The sequence below is a fragment of the Numida meleagris genome, unplaced genomic scaffold (genome assembly GCF_002078875.1).
Source record: "Numida meleagris isolate 19003 breed g44 Domestic line unplaced genomic scaffold, NumMel1.0 unplaced_Scaffold358, whole genome shotgun sequence".
NCBI classification, from domain to species: Eukaryota; Metazoa; Chordata; class Aves; order Galliformes; family Numididae; genus Numida; species Numida meleagris.
In genome coordinates, this window is record NW_018364583.1 from 15,600 (window position 1) to 28,389 (window position 12,790).

Below are 12,790 nucleotides of genomic sequence, written 5' to 3' on the forward strand. Positions count from 1 at the left end.
GGGGCTCACCTCCACCCCTCCCTGCTGAGGGCAAAGCGGTGGGGGGGGGCAGCGCTGGGGGCTGCCGTCCCCCAGCTCCGTGCCACCCATGTCCCCCAGCCCCCAGCGCAGCCCGGAGGTGCCGGTGCTGCTGTGGGGCTCAGCTGTCTGCGTGATTTAAAAACGCGACTTTTTAATTCGTTCTCATTTGGGTTTTCTCTTTTTTTTTTTGTTTTTTTGTTTCTTTTTTTCTCCCCTTTCTTTTTTACCGTCTAGCATCGAAAATAAAGCGCCTTCGGCTCCCAGGAGCTAATTCATCCAAGTTAAATGATCTTTAAAATCTGTTAGCGCATCATGGATCTCAGTTCCTGTTTTCTCGCGGTGTAATTAATGCTTCAGTTTAAATTTTCTCCCTTCCTCAGGGGCAGGGTTGATGGATCTGATGCCAGCCTGCAACTTTCGCTCAGCCATTAGAAAGGAATCAAACCGAATGCAATCTAGTCCTTAATTTAAACTTCTTTTTTTTTCTTTCTGGAGGGGGGGGGGGGGGGGGGCGGAAATAACTTGTCTTTGGGAAGAAACTGATCTTCTTTATTATCGCTATTTCTTTTCTCATCCAGCACCGAAGACATGTAGCCCTAAACAGTTTGCATGCAAAGATCAGATTACGTGCATATCTAAGGGCTGGCGCTGTGACGGGGAAAAGGATTGTCCCGATGGCTCGGACGAATCGCCCGATATATGTATGTATGACTTTCCTTCCTAATCACCCCTTTCTGCTCCACCCTTTGCTCACTGCACGGCTCGAGGTCCCCCCCCCGCCCCGGGGCGTCACCGCAGCGGGGGACCGCTGGGTGCCACGCATGGGGCAGCTCCATATCCGTCCATCTGTCTGTCTGCCATCGCTTCCCATCACGGCCTCCTGGGGAGCGGACATCGCTGCTTTTATCTGTTTCCATCCAGATCGGTTTATGTCACGTCCTGAAGGCGCAGACGCTGAGGATGCAGCTGGGGGTCTGGGGCTGGGGTGGGGACTGGGCCCAGCGGGTGCCCACCTGCGGCCTCTGCAGCCGGTGTGTGATGGGGGGAGGCAGGAGCTGCCCCAGGCATGGCCGGGCAGCGGGCGTGAGGCCTCCGAGTGGATCTGGGGCCTTTGGCCCTGCAGGAGAGCGGCACTGGGGGCACTGGGGCCAGGCAGGGCCAGGCCGTGAGCTGGGAGCCATGTTGGGTTGGACAGGGCCAGACCATGAGCCTGGAGCCATGTTGTGTCAGATAAGGCCAGAACAAGAGCAGGGAACCATGTTGGGTCAGTCAGAGCCCGGCCACAAGCAGGGAGCCATGTTGTGTCAGATAGGGGCAGGCAGTGAGTAGGGAGCCATGTTTGGTTGGACAGAGCCAGGCTGTGAGCAGGGAGCCATGTTGTGTCAGATAGGGGCAGGCCGCAGCAGGGAGCCATGTTGGGTTGGACAAGGAAGACTGTGAGCAAGGAGTCATGTTGGGTCAGACAGAACCAGACAATGAGCAGGGAGACATGTTGGGTCGGACAAGGCAGGCCGTGAGGAAGGATTCATGTTGTGTCAGACAGAACCAGACAACAAGCAGGAAGCCATGTTGGGTTGGACAAGGCAGGCCATGAGCAAGGAGTCATGTTGGGTCAGACAGAACCAGACAATGAGCAGGGAGCCATGTTGGGTTGGACAGGGCCAGACCAAGCGCAGGGAGCCATGTTGTGTCAGATAGGGGCAGGCTGCAGCAGGGAGCCATGTTGGGTTGGACAAGGCAGGCCATGAGCAAGGATTCATGTTGGGTCAGACAGAACCAGACAATGAGCAGGGAGCCATGTTGGGTTGGACAGGGCCAGGCTGCGAGCAGGAAGCCATGTTGGGTCAGTCAGAGCCCGGCCACAAGCAGGGAGCCATGTTGTGTCAGATCAGGCAGGCTTGTGAGCATTGAGCCACGTTGGGTTGGGCAATGCAAGCTGTGAGCAGGGAGCCTTGTTGGGTCAGACAAGGCAGGCTGCAAGCATAGAGCCATGTTGTGTTAGATAGGGGCAGGCGGTGAGCAGGGAGCCATGTTGGGTTGGACAGGGCCAGACCAAGCGCAGGGAGCCATGTTGTGTCAGATAGGGGCAGGCCGCAGCAGGGAGCCATGTTGGGTTGGACAGGGCCAGGCTGCGAGCAGGAAGCCATGTTGGATCAGTCAGAGCCCGGCCACAAGCAGGGAGCCATGTTGTGTCAGATAGGGCAGGCTGTGAGCAGGGAGCCATGTTTGGTTGGACAGAGCCAGGCTGTGAGCGGGGAGCCATGTTGTGTCAGATAGGGGCAGGCCGCAGCAGGGAGCCATGTTGGGTCGGACAAGGCAGGCTGTGAGCAGGGAGCTGTGTTGGCCTGCGCTGCCTTCCCCCTCTCCATCTGAAGGAGGCTGGTGCTGGCCGTGCTGCTCCCGCAGAGCACGTCCCCTTGTTTCTCTGTGCCAGGAGAGCAGCCCTGAGGTGCCGGGCGCTGCTGTTGACACCCAGCGCCACGGCCCCGTCCCTCCCCGTGCTCCCGCTGCTCTTGGCACACAGCTTTCCTCCCAAGCAGGCTCTGGTTCGGCGCTGGAGTTATTTATTTCTGAAAGCAAAATGATGCAACCGTCCCCTCCGTGGGAGGGATGAGGGGGTTGGGATGGGCTGTCTGGCTCCAGTCAATCAGCGGCCCTGGAAAATTACTGCGGGACGGCTTGGAGGCCTTTCCCGGCGCTGGAAGAAATCCGTCCTGATTGACGTATTCCGCTAGCTGTGCTTGCGCCCATTACACCGCGCTCTCTTTATCCATCCGGACAGGTAGACGGACGGCCCAGATGATTTTTCCACCTCTTCCCTTTTTTCCTCATTCTTCACTGCCCTGGTGCTGGTGGGGGTCGGCAGAGCCCCCTGCCCGGGTGTGAGGACAGCGGCCACTGTGCTCCAGAGGGGTCCATGAGGACGAGATGGGGAGACACAGGCTTCGCATCTGTGCCCCCTACAAGATGAGATCCCGCGTTCCTAAGGGCAGAGAGGACCCGAACTCTGGCATCCTGCTGATGCACCGAGCCCGGTGTTTGCTGGCGGTGCTGGCCGGGCATCGCCCATCGGTGCCTCTCCCATGGGCAGGGGGACGCTCAGCTCTGCTCGCTCCTGCCCGGGCTCGTGTGAGCAGCCCGACCTGTCAGCACTGGCAGGCGTGCAGCCCGGTATCTGTTGGTTTGCCAGGCGAGCTTTTCTCACGCCACTTTGGCACCGGGGCTTCCAGAAGGCTCTCATCCCCCTTATCTTTTTGGCAGGGAGTGAATGACTTTTATTCCTATCGTTTAATTATTATGATTTTTGTTTCTCCGGCCCTGGCTGCCGATGCTGCTCTGCGCGGCTTGGCGCTCGCTGGCAGCCAGGCACGGCTATTTACATTGCAGTAATGTACTCATGTCAGAGTCTCTCGAAACGCTGTCTGTTATGTGAAAGGTTTTCCTCTCTAGGGAATCCTTTTAAGTATTTGCTGGCGTTGCTCACGTGCTCGCTGAGCGCAGGAAGAGTTCCCTTTTAAGCTCCGTGTCCGTGCGAGTGGCGTGCGCTGATTCTTCCTCGTCGGTTTTCACATTCCACGGCGCTTCGCTGAGGAGCAAAGCTTGGATGAGAGCCTCCACCCCGCTGGAAACCAAAGGAGATGAGGAGCTTTGGGAAATGAATTTGCTGCAGCAGCGCTGTGGCTGTCAGCTGGCTGCTCCTCCCCGCTGGCCTCGTGCCTGAGCCTCGGCCGGGCGTCGCGGGGCAGCCTGGTGGGATCCGTGGCTGGATGGCAGCACCCTTCCTGCTCTCCCATCGCCCCCCACGGCCTTCAGAGCCAGCGGGGTGCTTGCATCAAGCAGGGCAATGCTTTAAGCCGAGCTCCAGCAGCAGCGTGTGCTGCAGCACGCGGCTTGCCCGGAGAGGGAGGACCCCGGGCCGATGCTGCGCTGGGTGCTGGCACCCTGCTGCCGGGCTGCACCCCATGCAGGACCATGGGCAGGACCTGCCCGTTCCGGGTCACGCTCCCGTGTGTTCCCTTTGCAGCTTTCACGTCTCTTTGGGCTGTTGCCAAATCAATTACAGCCCGTCTTTACGGGAGAAAGAATTGCTTTTCTTCTCCCCCCCCCCCCCCCCCCCCCCCTTTTCTTTTTTTTTTTTTTTTTTTTTTTTTTTTTTTTTTTTTCCCCAAGTGAGGTTAAAATTCCGGTCTAATTCAGCTCCTTGGGGTGTACCACAAGCTTGTCACATGTAATAAATTGGCTCATTTATTAGTGAGCCAACACAGTCAAAAGCAAACAAAGTGGCTTGTAGATTAATCCTGCCCTGTTTGCGATAAGCAGTTTGATCCAGGCTCTTTGCGGGGGAATAATGGACGCGGCAGATCAGTTTTGACTGATGAACTGTGCACTTTATTTCGGTGCCTTCGTTCTTTTGGCCCTCTCATTGATACTGCTTAATTAACCCTCAATTTGCAATTACTTGATGGCAGGGTGGTTCGACCCCCTTGGAGGAGGGGAGAGAGCAGCACTTTGGGAGGGGGGAATGCAGAGCAGGGAGCAGTGCGTGGTCCCAGGGCTGCATCAGAGCCTGGTGCTCGGGTTCCCATCCCGAGCTCTGGAGGATCCCATCTCCCAGTGCCCAGTGAGTCTGCAAACTGGAAACATTCTGACATGCGTTGGAAAAGCATCCTGTGCCCCCGGGGATGGAGCTGGCATCTTGGAGCGCTTCGGATTCCCGTTCTTTGGGACCCCTCGTGCAAGGAAGGGGATGCCACTCCGTTCTCCCAATATTATTCACTTGGCGTGAGCCAGCCGATGCTGGGATGGAGTTTTTCACCTTGGTGCACTGGGAGCTTTCCCCGTGCTCTGGGCAGGAGCTTTGCACGGACTCCCCCCGACATTGCAGCTCTGCCCTGCTTCGGGGCCGCTCACTGCAGGTTTCCTGCTGGACTTCCCCCTCCTGCAAAGCTGGGGCTCAGCTGGGAAGGGCAGAGGAAAAAACCCAGCCCGCTGTGGCTGCTCATCGAGAAACAATTTGCTGTTTCATCGCTGGGGAGGGTGGAGGCACCCGCCTGGGAGGGAGATGCTGGAGGGGTCCTGCGCAGCGAGGACGGGCAGCAGAGCTGTGTGCAACCACCCTGCTCCCAGCCTGGCTCTTCCCAGACCCCGCTCCATCCGTGTGCTGAGCCGGGCTGATGTGACGTGGCAGCAGGGGCTCGGGGCACCGGGCATTCCTGTGCAATGCAGGGAGGGGAGCCCGAGTCCCTGCGCTGTTCTATGGGAGGGAAGCACACGCTGGAGATGCGCTGGGAGGAGGAGCGCGGTCCCGGTGCCCGGTGGGGTGCAGGGATGAGCTGCCCCGGGGCTGGCAATGTCCCCGTCACAGCCACGTGTGCTGCAGGGAGCTTGCAGCCCTCGCTTGAGCAACGCCTGCTGCGAGCCCAAGGATTAGGGCTGGAAGCACACCCAGCGTAACTCGACAGCACGGCTGTTCCAGGGAGCAGAGGGCACTCGGTGCCGATGTGCTGTGCCCTGAGAGCAGTGCTCGTGGTGGAGGGCAGCCTGGATGGTGGAGGATGAGTCCTACAGTGCCCGAGTGCCGGGGCATGGTGCCTGCAGGTCTGCAATGGGACCTGGGCAGTGCGGTGCCGTGGGTGCCCATCCCGGTGCGTGCCCACCCCGGGGGCTGCTCCCACTGCTGGCTGCCGTGCCGAGGGGCAGGCGCTGCTCAAGGAGCCGCTGTCTCCCCGTAAAATGGGATTTTGTCCTTTTCTGTGCTGCCGTTGCCCCAGCAGAGGTACAGGGCTGTTAAAAGAGTTCCTTGTTCGGCCCTAAAACCTGAGAGTTTTGGGGACGGGGAGCCCAGGGGAGCCGTGTCCTGAGCTCCTGCTCCGCTCCGTGCCCCGGAGCTGCTGCTGTCTCTCGGTGGGAGCCGAGGCGCCGGGAGAATTTTTAATGGGGTTTGGGGATATTCTTTGATTTACAGCGCGTTCCGTTGTTTGCCTTAATGCCACGCTTCTTTTCAGAGAAGCTTAAAAATAAGCCGCGCTTCCTTTGTAATTTTTCTAGTTAATAATGGAGATTAAGGCTCCTGGGATCGTGTAACCCTGGTTCTTAACAACCTCCCCCCCCCCTCCCAAGAGAGCTGCCTGCTTGCACAGCGGCCCTTGGAGCAAAAGAGTTTGCTGGCACCTGTGGATGCTTCAGGCTCTGGGGGATGGGGACCCACTGCGCTGGTTCCACGTGCCCGGGGAGGTGTGGGACCCCGGGGCTCAAAGCAGGGATCGGGGGTGCTCAGTGCATCCCAGTGCCCCGTGGCTGCTGTGGGGTGAGCTGTGCCCATCCATCCCCGTGCTCGGTGCTCCCGCTGTGGGGCAGGGTGGGGGGGGGGATGGTGATGGAGGGGGGGCAGCTGGCTGCGCCCCGATTCGGGGGGGGGTGACGGTTGTGGGCTTTTGCTGTCCTTGCAGGCCCTCAGAGCAAAGTGTCACGGTGCCAACCCAACGAGCACAACTGCCTGGGCACCGAGCTGTGCATCCACATGAGCAAACTGTGCAACGGGCTCCACGACTGCTTCGACGGCTCGGACGAGGGGCCGCACTGCCGGGGTAGGTGTGGGGGTGGGGGGGGTGGGGGGGCAGGGCCCATTTCCCTGCAGAAAAAGAGGATTTGTGGGGAGGTGGGGGCTGCGTCACCACATGCTCCCCTGCTCTCTTTCCTCCCGCACTGGGGGCAAACCACGAGGTAACCCTGAGTTGCTGACGGTTTGGGCTGAGACCCACGTGGCTGCCCTGGTGCTTTGTGGCCGTGCTTTGCCCCCCCCTGAAGGTGCTCGTGCCCCTGTCCCGGCAGCGGGAGGTCTGGGGGCAGCTGAGCTGGCAGCCTGCAGACTCAGAGATTATCCAGAGCCGCTCGCAAGTAAATGCCCATCATTCCTGAGCCTGCAGGCCATTAAATAGCTGCATTGTCTCCTGGGTTTAACGGCTTGGGGAGTTGGGATTTTGGTTCAGATAAGAGATGCTGATGTATTTTTTTCCATATTTCCAGGAGCTTTGTTTCCTCCCCACCCCCCCCCAGCTGGTCCCTGCTCGTTAATCCTGTTGGGAAACAACTCTCCCCCAAATCTCAGCGTGCGGCGCTGCCCGGTGCACGGATCAGCTGTGCGGAAACGTGTGTCCCTGCCTGACCCCGGGGCTGGCTCCAGGCTGCGGGCGAGCTCGGTGCTTCCAGCCCAGCCCCCGGGTGGGGGCTCTGATGGGGCCGTTTCCATCCTGCTTAACCCAATCCCAGGCTGGGACACGCTGCTTTTTGCTCCCCTCCCTCTTGCAACCCCGAGCTGGGCGCTGCCGGTCCCGCGGGGGCTGTGCATGGGAAGTGCCGGCAGGAGGAGTGCGGGGTTTCTTGTGCAGCCCTGCCCTGGCTGACAATTAATATTTAGCTAATAGGGCTCACCGGTGAAATGAGATCTCATTTTTCACAGCTGGGCAGCGCGTGACACAGCGCCGGTGGCACCGGGCCAGGCCGGGTGCTGCCTTGCTGCTCGGGGCGCGCCGACGTCCTCCGGTGCCGCGGTGCCCACGGGTGCTGAGCCCCACACCTGCCCCAACCTTCGCTCTGGGTTTAGGGCTGTGCTGTTAATCCAGGTGCTGCCGATCCAGCCCGGAGCTGCATTATCCGGGAGCTGCAGGCCCTGAGCAGGGCGGTGCGGAGCGAGCGATGCACGCTGCTGCGGTGCTGCTGCGGTGCTGCTGCGGTGCTGCTGCAGTGCTGCACAGCTCCCAGCGCTCCCAGGGGCCATCTGCGTTCACCCCTGCATCCGAGGGCAGGGTGTGGGGCTCGTCAGGCCCCACTGAGCACCCCCAGCTCCCGCTGCCCGTCGTGCCCCGGCCTGCTGGCTGATTGCTCGCTGCCCTTTGCACCCGGCCTCTCTTGCCCTGAGCTCTCTTGCTGCCAAGAGGAGCTTCCTCTGCCGGGTCAGGTTTGTCCTGCACAGCGCCCGGCGGAGCTGCCCGGCCCCTCCTGCACCTCGGGAGCCTCTGTCCCCCTGCAGAAACCCGCAGGAGATGGAGGTGATGCAATGGAGCCTTTGTGCTGGGACTCCTGCCATCGTCTTCCCTGCCCTCCCCGCTTAAGACCGCGCATTCTTCAGGCTTTTTCCTTTTTTTTTTTTTTTTGTTTCTTGGATGCTGCGGTGCTTCAGGGAGGAGATAAGAACGAAACCGAGCTGTTCCAGGGGGGGGGGGGGGGGGACAGGTTCCCCACGGGGAGGAACCCGCTGACCTCCGCTCTGTGCCTCTCTCCGCAGAGCAACTGGCCAACTGCACGGCGCTGGGCTGCCAGCACCACTGCGTGCCCACGCTGAGCGGCCCTGCCTGCTACTGCAACAACTCCTTCCAGCTGGCCGAGGACAGGAGGAGCTGCAAAGGTGGGTGGGGGGCGCGGGGGGGGGGCTCAGCGAGGGGCCCTTAGAGGGGTTCCCGTGGGGCTCAGCACCTCTGGTCTCCCGAGGGAGAGTGCTGGTTTCCCTGCGGCTGTGGGGCTGCTCGGTGGGCGCAGCGCTGAGCCGGGGGGGGGCAGGAAGGATGCGGCTTTGTGGGCACGCACGGGTGTCAGTGCCCTGGGAAGGGTGATGGAAAACATAGGGGGGGCAAAAGGGGCCATGGGATCTGAGTGATGCCTGGAAGCAAGCCCTGAGCTGAGAGGTCTCAGCGGCTCCGTCCTCGTTGGTCTGAGCAGAGGTGGAAAGGGGATGTTATCAGTGTGGGTCGGGGTGAGGGCTCTCTGGTGCAGGCAGGCCTTTCGTCTCGCAGAAGAAAGCAGCGTGCAAGCCAGGGGGGTTGGAGGGGCAGGGTTTCCCTTGTGCTTCCCCTCTGCCCGGTGCTTCACCAGGGGCTGCGAGGTGATGTTCACCTGGGGGCCCTCGGGATGGGCCCTCTGGCTTCCGAGCGTCGCTGGGCTTCCTTGCACATCGTGTCCCCCCCCCCGGCGTGGCCGCCAGGGAAGGGTGATGGCCGCTCCAAACCTCGCTGCGTTTCGCTTTATTTCCCAGACTTCGACGAGTGCACGGTGTACGGCACCTGCAGCCAGACCTGCACCAACACCGAGGGCTCCTACACGTGCAGCTGCGTCGAGGGATACCTCCTGCAGCCCGACAACAGGTCCTGCAAAGCCAAGAATGGTGAGAACCCGGGCGAAAGCGACGCTCCTCCGGGCGGCTCCTGCTGCCGGCGCCGTGGCCTCGTTTCTTTGCTCTGAGCTGCCCTTGCTGCCGGGCTGGGTGGCACATCCCCATTTCTCTGCCCACCTCCCCCAGAGCCCGTGGACCGCCCGCCCGTGCTGCTCATCGCCAACTCCCAGAACATCCTGGCCACTTACCTGAGCGGGGCCCCGGTGCCCAACATCACCCCGACCAGCGCCAAGCAGACCACGGCCATGGACTTCAACTACATCGAGGACACGGTGTGCTGGGTGCACGTGGGCGACAGCGCTTCCCAGACCGTCCTCAAGTGCGCCAAGATCCCCAACCTGAAGGGCTTCGTGGAGGAACGCTCCATCAACATCTCGCTCAGCCTGCACCGTGAGTGCTCCCCGTGCTGGGCGCCCGTGCCCTTCCCGCAGAGCTTTCCTCCTCCTCCTCCTTCTCCTTTTTTAGCTTTGGCTTTTCCCTCTTCCTTCCCTCTGGTTATTTCTGGCGAGTCCCGCGGTTTCTTTGCACGAATCTACCCAGAAGAGCGGCACGGTGGGGATGGGGACGGCTGCCTTTGGGGATGGCAGCTCTCCTGCGTTTCCTCTTTTGGTTCTGGCCCCGTGTTCTCTCGCCTCGCTCCCCGTCCTGAGCAGTGATTGCGAGCAGAATCCTGACCCCAAATCTGCTCCGTGGGTCCCGGGGCCGTGGTGGTTCTCTTGGTTCTGTTTGCTGCGGCCTTGCAGCGCAGCCTCCTGTGAGGGGCTGCTGCTCCCAGCTCTGTCCCTTGCTGGGATTTCGGTGCTCAGCCGCTCAGCCCTTTGCTGGGAGATAGAGGGGGGGGCACCGTGAGCCCATGGGATCGCAGCGGGGCGCTGCCAGCCCCCCACCCCTCCCCCCAGGTTCCCTCTTTGTGTGCGCATGGGAGGGAGGGATGGATGGAGCTGTGCGTTCAGGGCAGTGTGTATTTTTAGGGAGAGGCCTCACCCTTTGCTCTCGCAGCCTGAAATTAGGCGGGGGGGGGGGCTGAGCTTCGCCTCCCGGCCCCACCTCGGTGGTTTCAGGGCCCTCTTTGCGTGCTCCTTCCCCCTCTGCAGGGCTCCCTCCGGCCAAGCTGGGTCTCTCTGCTCGGTGCAGACCTCGGGGTCCTGCACAGCTGCTTCCAGCAGAGCTCAGCGCTGATGTTTTCGTGTCCTGGATCTATGAGGGCTGTCCAGGGGGGGGGCCAAGGCCGCGGGGTCCCTCCTCCAGCGTGGAGGTGACGAAGCCCCTCAGCTCTGCGCTGCTCAGCACTTTGGCTCCAGGATTTTGGGGCCCCAGCCGTTCTTCCCCCTGGTCCCAAAGCCTGGGGGTGGGGGTGGGGGTGGCTTTGGAGGTCGTTCTGATGAGGAGATAACGTCACCCCCCCCGGGACAACTGAGACCCGTGAACCCAATTAGTGGCTTGTCTTTATTTGCTGCAGTTTATCTGCTCGCAGCAGGAGCCAGACTTCCCTGGTGCTAACGCGGCTCCAGGCCAAATCCCCCGGGGGGGGGGGGGGGAGGGGGGGCTGCAGGGCTGAGGGTGGGCAGCCCCCAGCTGTCCCCGTGGGGCTGGGACATCACAGCCCGGTGCCGTAGGAGCCTTTGTGTCCCCTCTCCATCCCTGCAGAGAGGTGATGAGCGCAGTGGGAGCCGTGTTAGCTGGATGCTGTTCACCAGGCTCAGCAATGGATGCTTGCAGCGTTGCTTTCCCCAGCTCCCGGTGCTGCCGAGCCCTCGATCCAGCAGAGCTCGGCTGCTGCTGTCACCATCCCCTGGCTCCCAAGTGCTGCTGCCCATGCTCGTTTTGCACGGGCCGTGCTTTATTTCCTCGCCCGTTCCCTGCCCCCAGAGCTTTCCCAGGAGCGTTGTTCCACCCGCTGCTCTGAGGGAAAGAAGGGAAAAAAAAAAAACCCACCAGCAACAGAACCGCGTCGCTTTGGAGCTCAGTTCCTCCTTCCCTGCCCGGTGCTGCCCTCTCCATGGGGTGTGAGCACGCAGGAGCCACGGCCGCATCCTTCCTGCCCACGCCGAGCCGCAGAAAGGGGAACTTGTTCTTTCCTCCCTTTCTCCCTTCACCCTCCTCTGCTCCGTGTCAGAATTCCAGCCCTGTTTCTAATCAGGGGAAATCCTGGCAGGCACCAAATGTGCGCTCGCATTCAAGGGCGAGGAGCAGAGCGTGCTGTGCATGGAGCCTCAGCAGCCGCCCCAGGAGCGGATCCGTCCCAGGGGCTGCAGAAACCCACCTTGCTGGGGGCTGACCCCCCCCTCCCCCCTCCACCCCATCCCTTGGCTTTCCCACACCAGATTCCCACCTCTCCGTGCGTTTCCCGATGCGACGTCCTCCATTTGTTTGGGCTTTGGGCTCCCGAGGAACTTCCAAGCGAAACCAAACCGACCCAAATCTGCTTTTGGGCCCCTCTGCCTCCACCCTCTGCCACCGGGTTCCCCGTGCCCGTGGGGCGCTGGGCAGCACCGGGGGTCCCACGCAGACCCCCCCCTTCTCCCCGTTCCCCTTTTGGTGCCAGTGCTGCTCTTTGCACGGCCAGAACCACGGCTTCAGGGTTTGCTGCCCCAACACTGCGGGCGTTGCATTGCACTGCGTTCCATTGCACTGCATTGTGTTGTGTTGCATTGCACCGCGTTGCATCGCATTGTGCTGCATTGCGTTGCACCGCACTGTGCTGCATTGCATTGCACCATATTGCATTGTGCTGCATTGTGTTGCATCACCTCGCGTTGCACTGTTGCATTGCATCGCACCGCATTGCATCGCACCATGTTGCGTTGTGTTGTGCTGCGTTGCATTGCATTGCGTTGGATTGTGTTGCACTGTGTTGCACTGCACTGCACTGCATTGCGTTGCATCACACCGTGTTGTGTTGCATTGCATTGCACTGTGTTCCATTGCACTGTGTTGCATTGCACTGCGCTGCGTTGCATCGTGTTGCATTGCATTGTGCTGCATTGCATTGCATTGTGCTGCATTGCATTGCACCGTGTTGCATTGCATTGTGTCGCATCGCATTGCACTGTTGCACTGCGTCGCACCATGTTGCATTGCACTGCACCGTGTTGCGTTGCGCTGTGTTGCATTGAATTGCGTTGTGTTGCATTGCATCACACCGTGTTGCATTGCATTGCACTGCCTTGCCTTGCCTTGCATTCTGTTGCGTTGCACTGAGTTGCATTGTGTTGAGTTGCACTGAGTTGCACTGCGTCGCATTGCACTGCATTGTGTTGCGTTGCATCACACCGTGTTGCATTGCATTGCACTGAGTTGCATTGTGTTGAGTTGCACCGAGTTGCACTGCGTTGCATTGCATTGCATTGTCTGGCCTTGCATTGCACTGCGTTGCATTGCATTGCATTGTGTTGTGTTGCACCGAGTTGCACTGCATTGCATTGCCTTGCCTTGCCTTGCCTTGCACTGCATTGCGTTGCATTGCATTATGTTGCTTTGCACGGGGTTGCATTGCACCGTGTTGCATTGCATTGCATTGTACTGAGTTGCACGGTGTTGCATTGCATTGCATTGCGTTGCATTGCTCTGTGTTGCACTGCATTGCATTGTACTGAGTTGCAC

General features: G+C 60.4%; 1 protein-coding gene across 1 annotated transcript; it reads left to right on the forward strand.

The window, feature by feature from the left end:
- Positions 1–599: 599 nt before the first annotated feature.
- On the forward strand, positions 600–10,008 carry LOC110391392 (low-density lipoprotein receptor-related protein 1-like; the record flags this gene model as incomplete). Its single annotated transcript, XM_021383233.1, is given in 5 exon segments — positions 600–722; positions 6,471–6,608; positions 8,306–8,425; positions 9,050–9,178; positions 9,314–10,008. Coding segments are annotated over 5 exon segments (1,040 nt in total), but the record flags the coding sequence as incomplete, so codon positions are not given.
- Between the last annotated feature and the right edge of the window lie 2,782 nt (positions 10,009–12,790).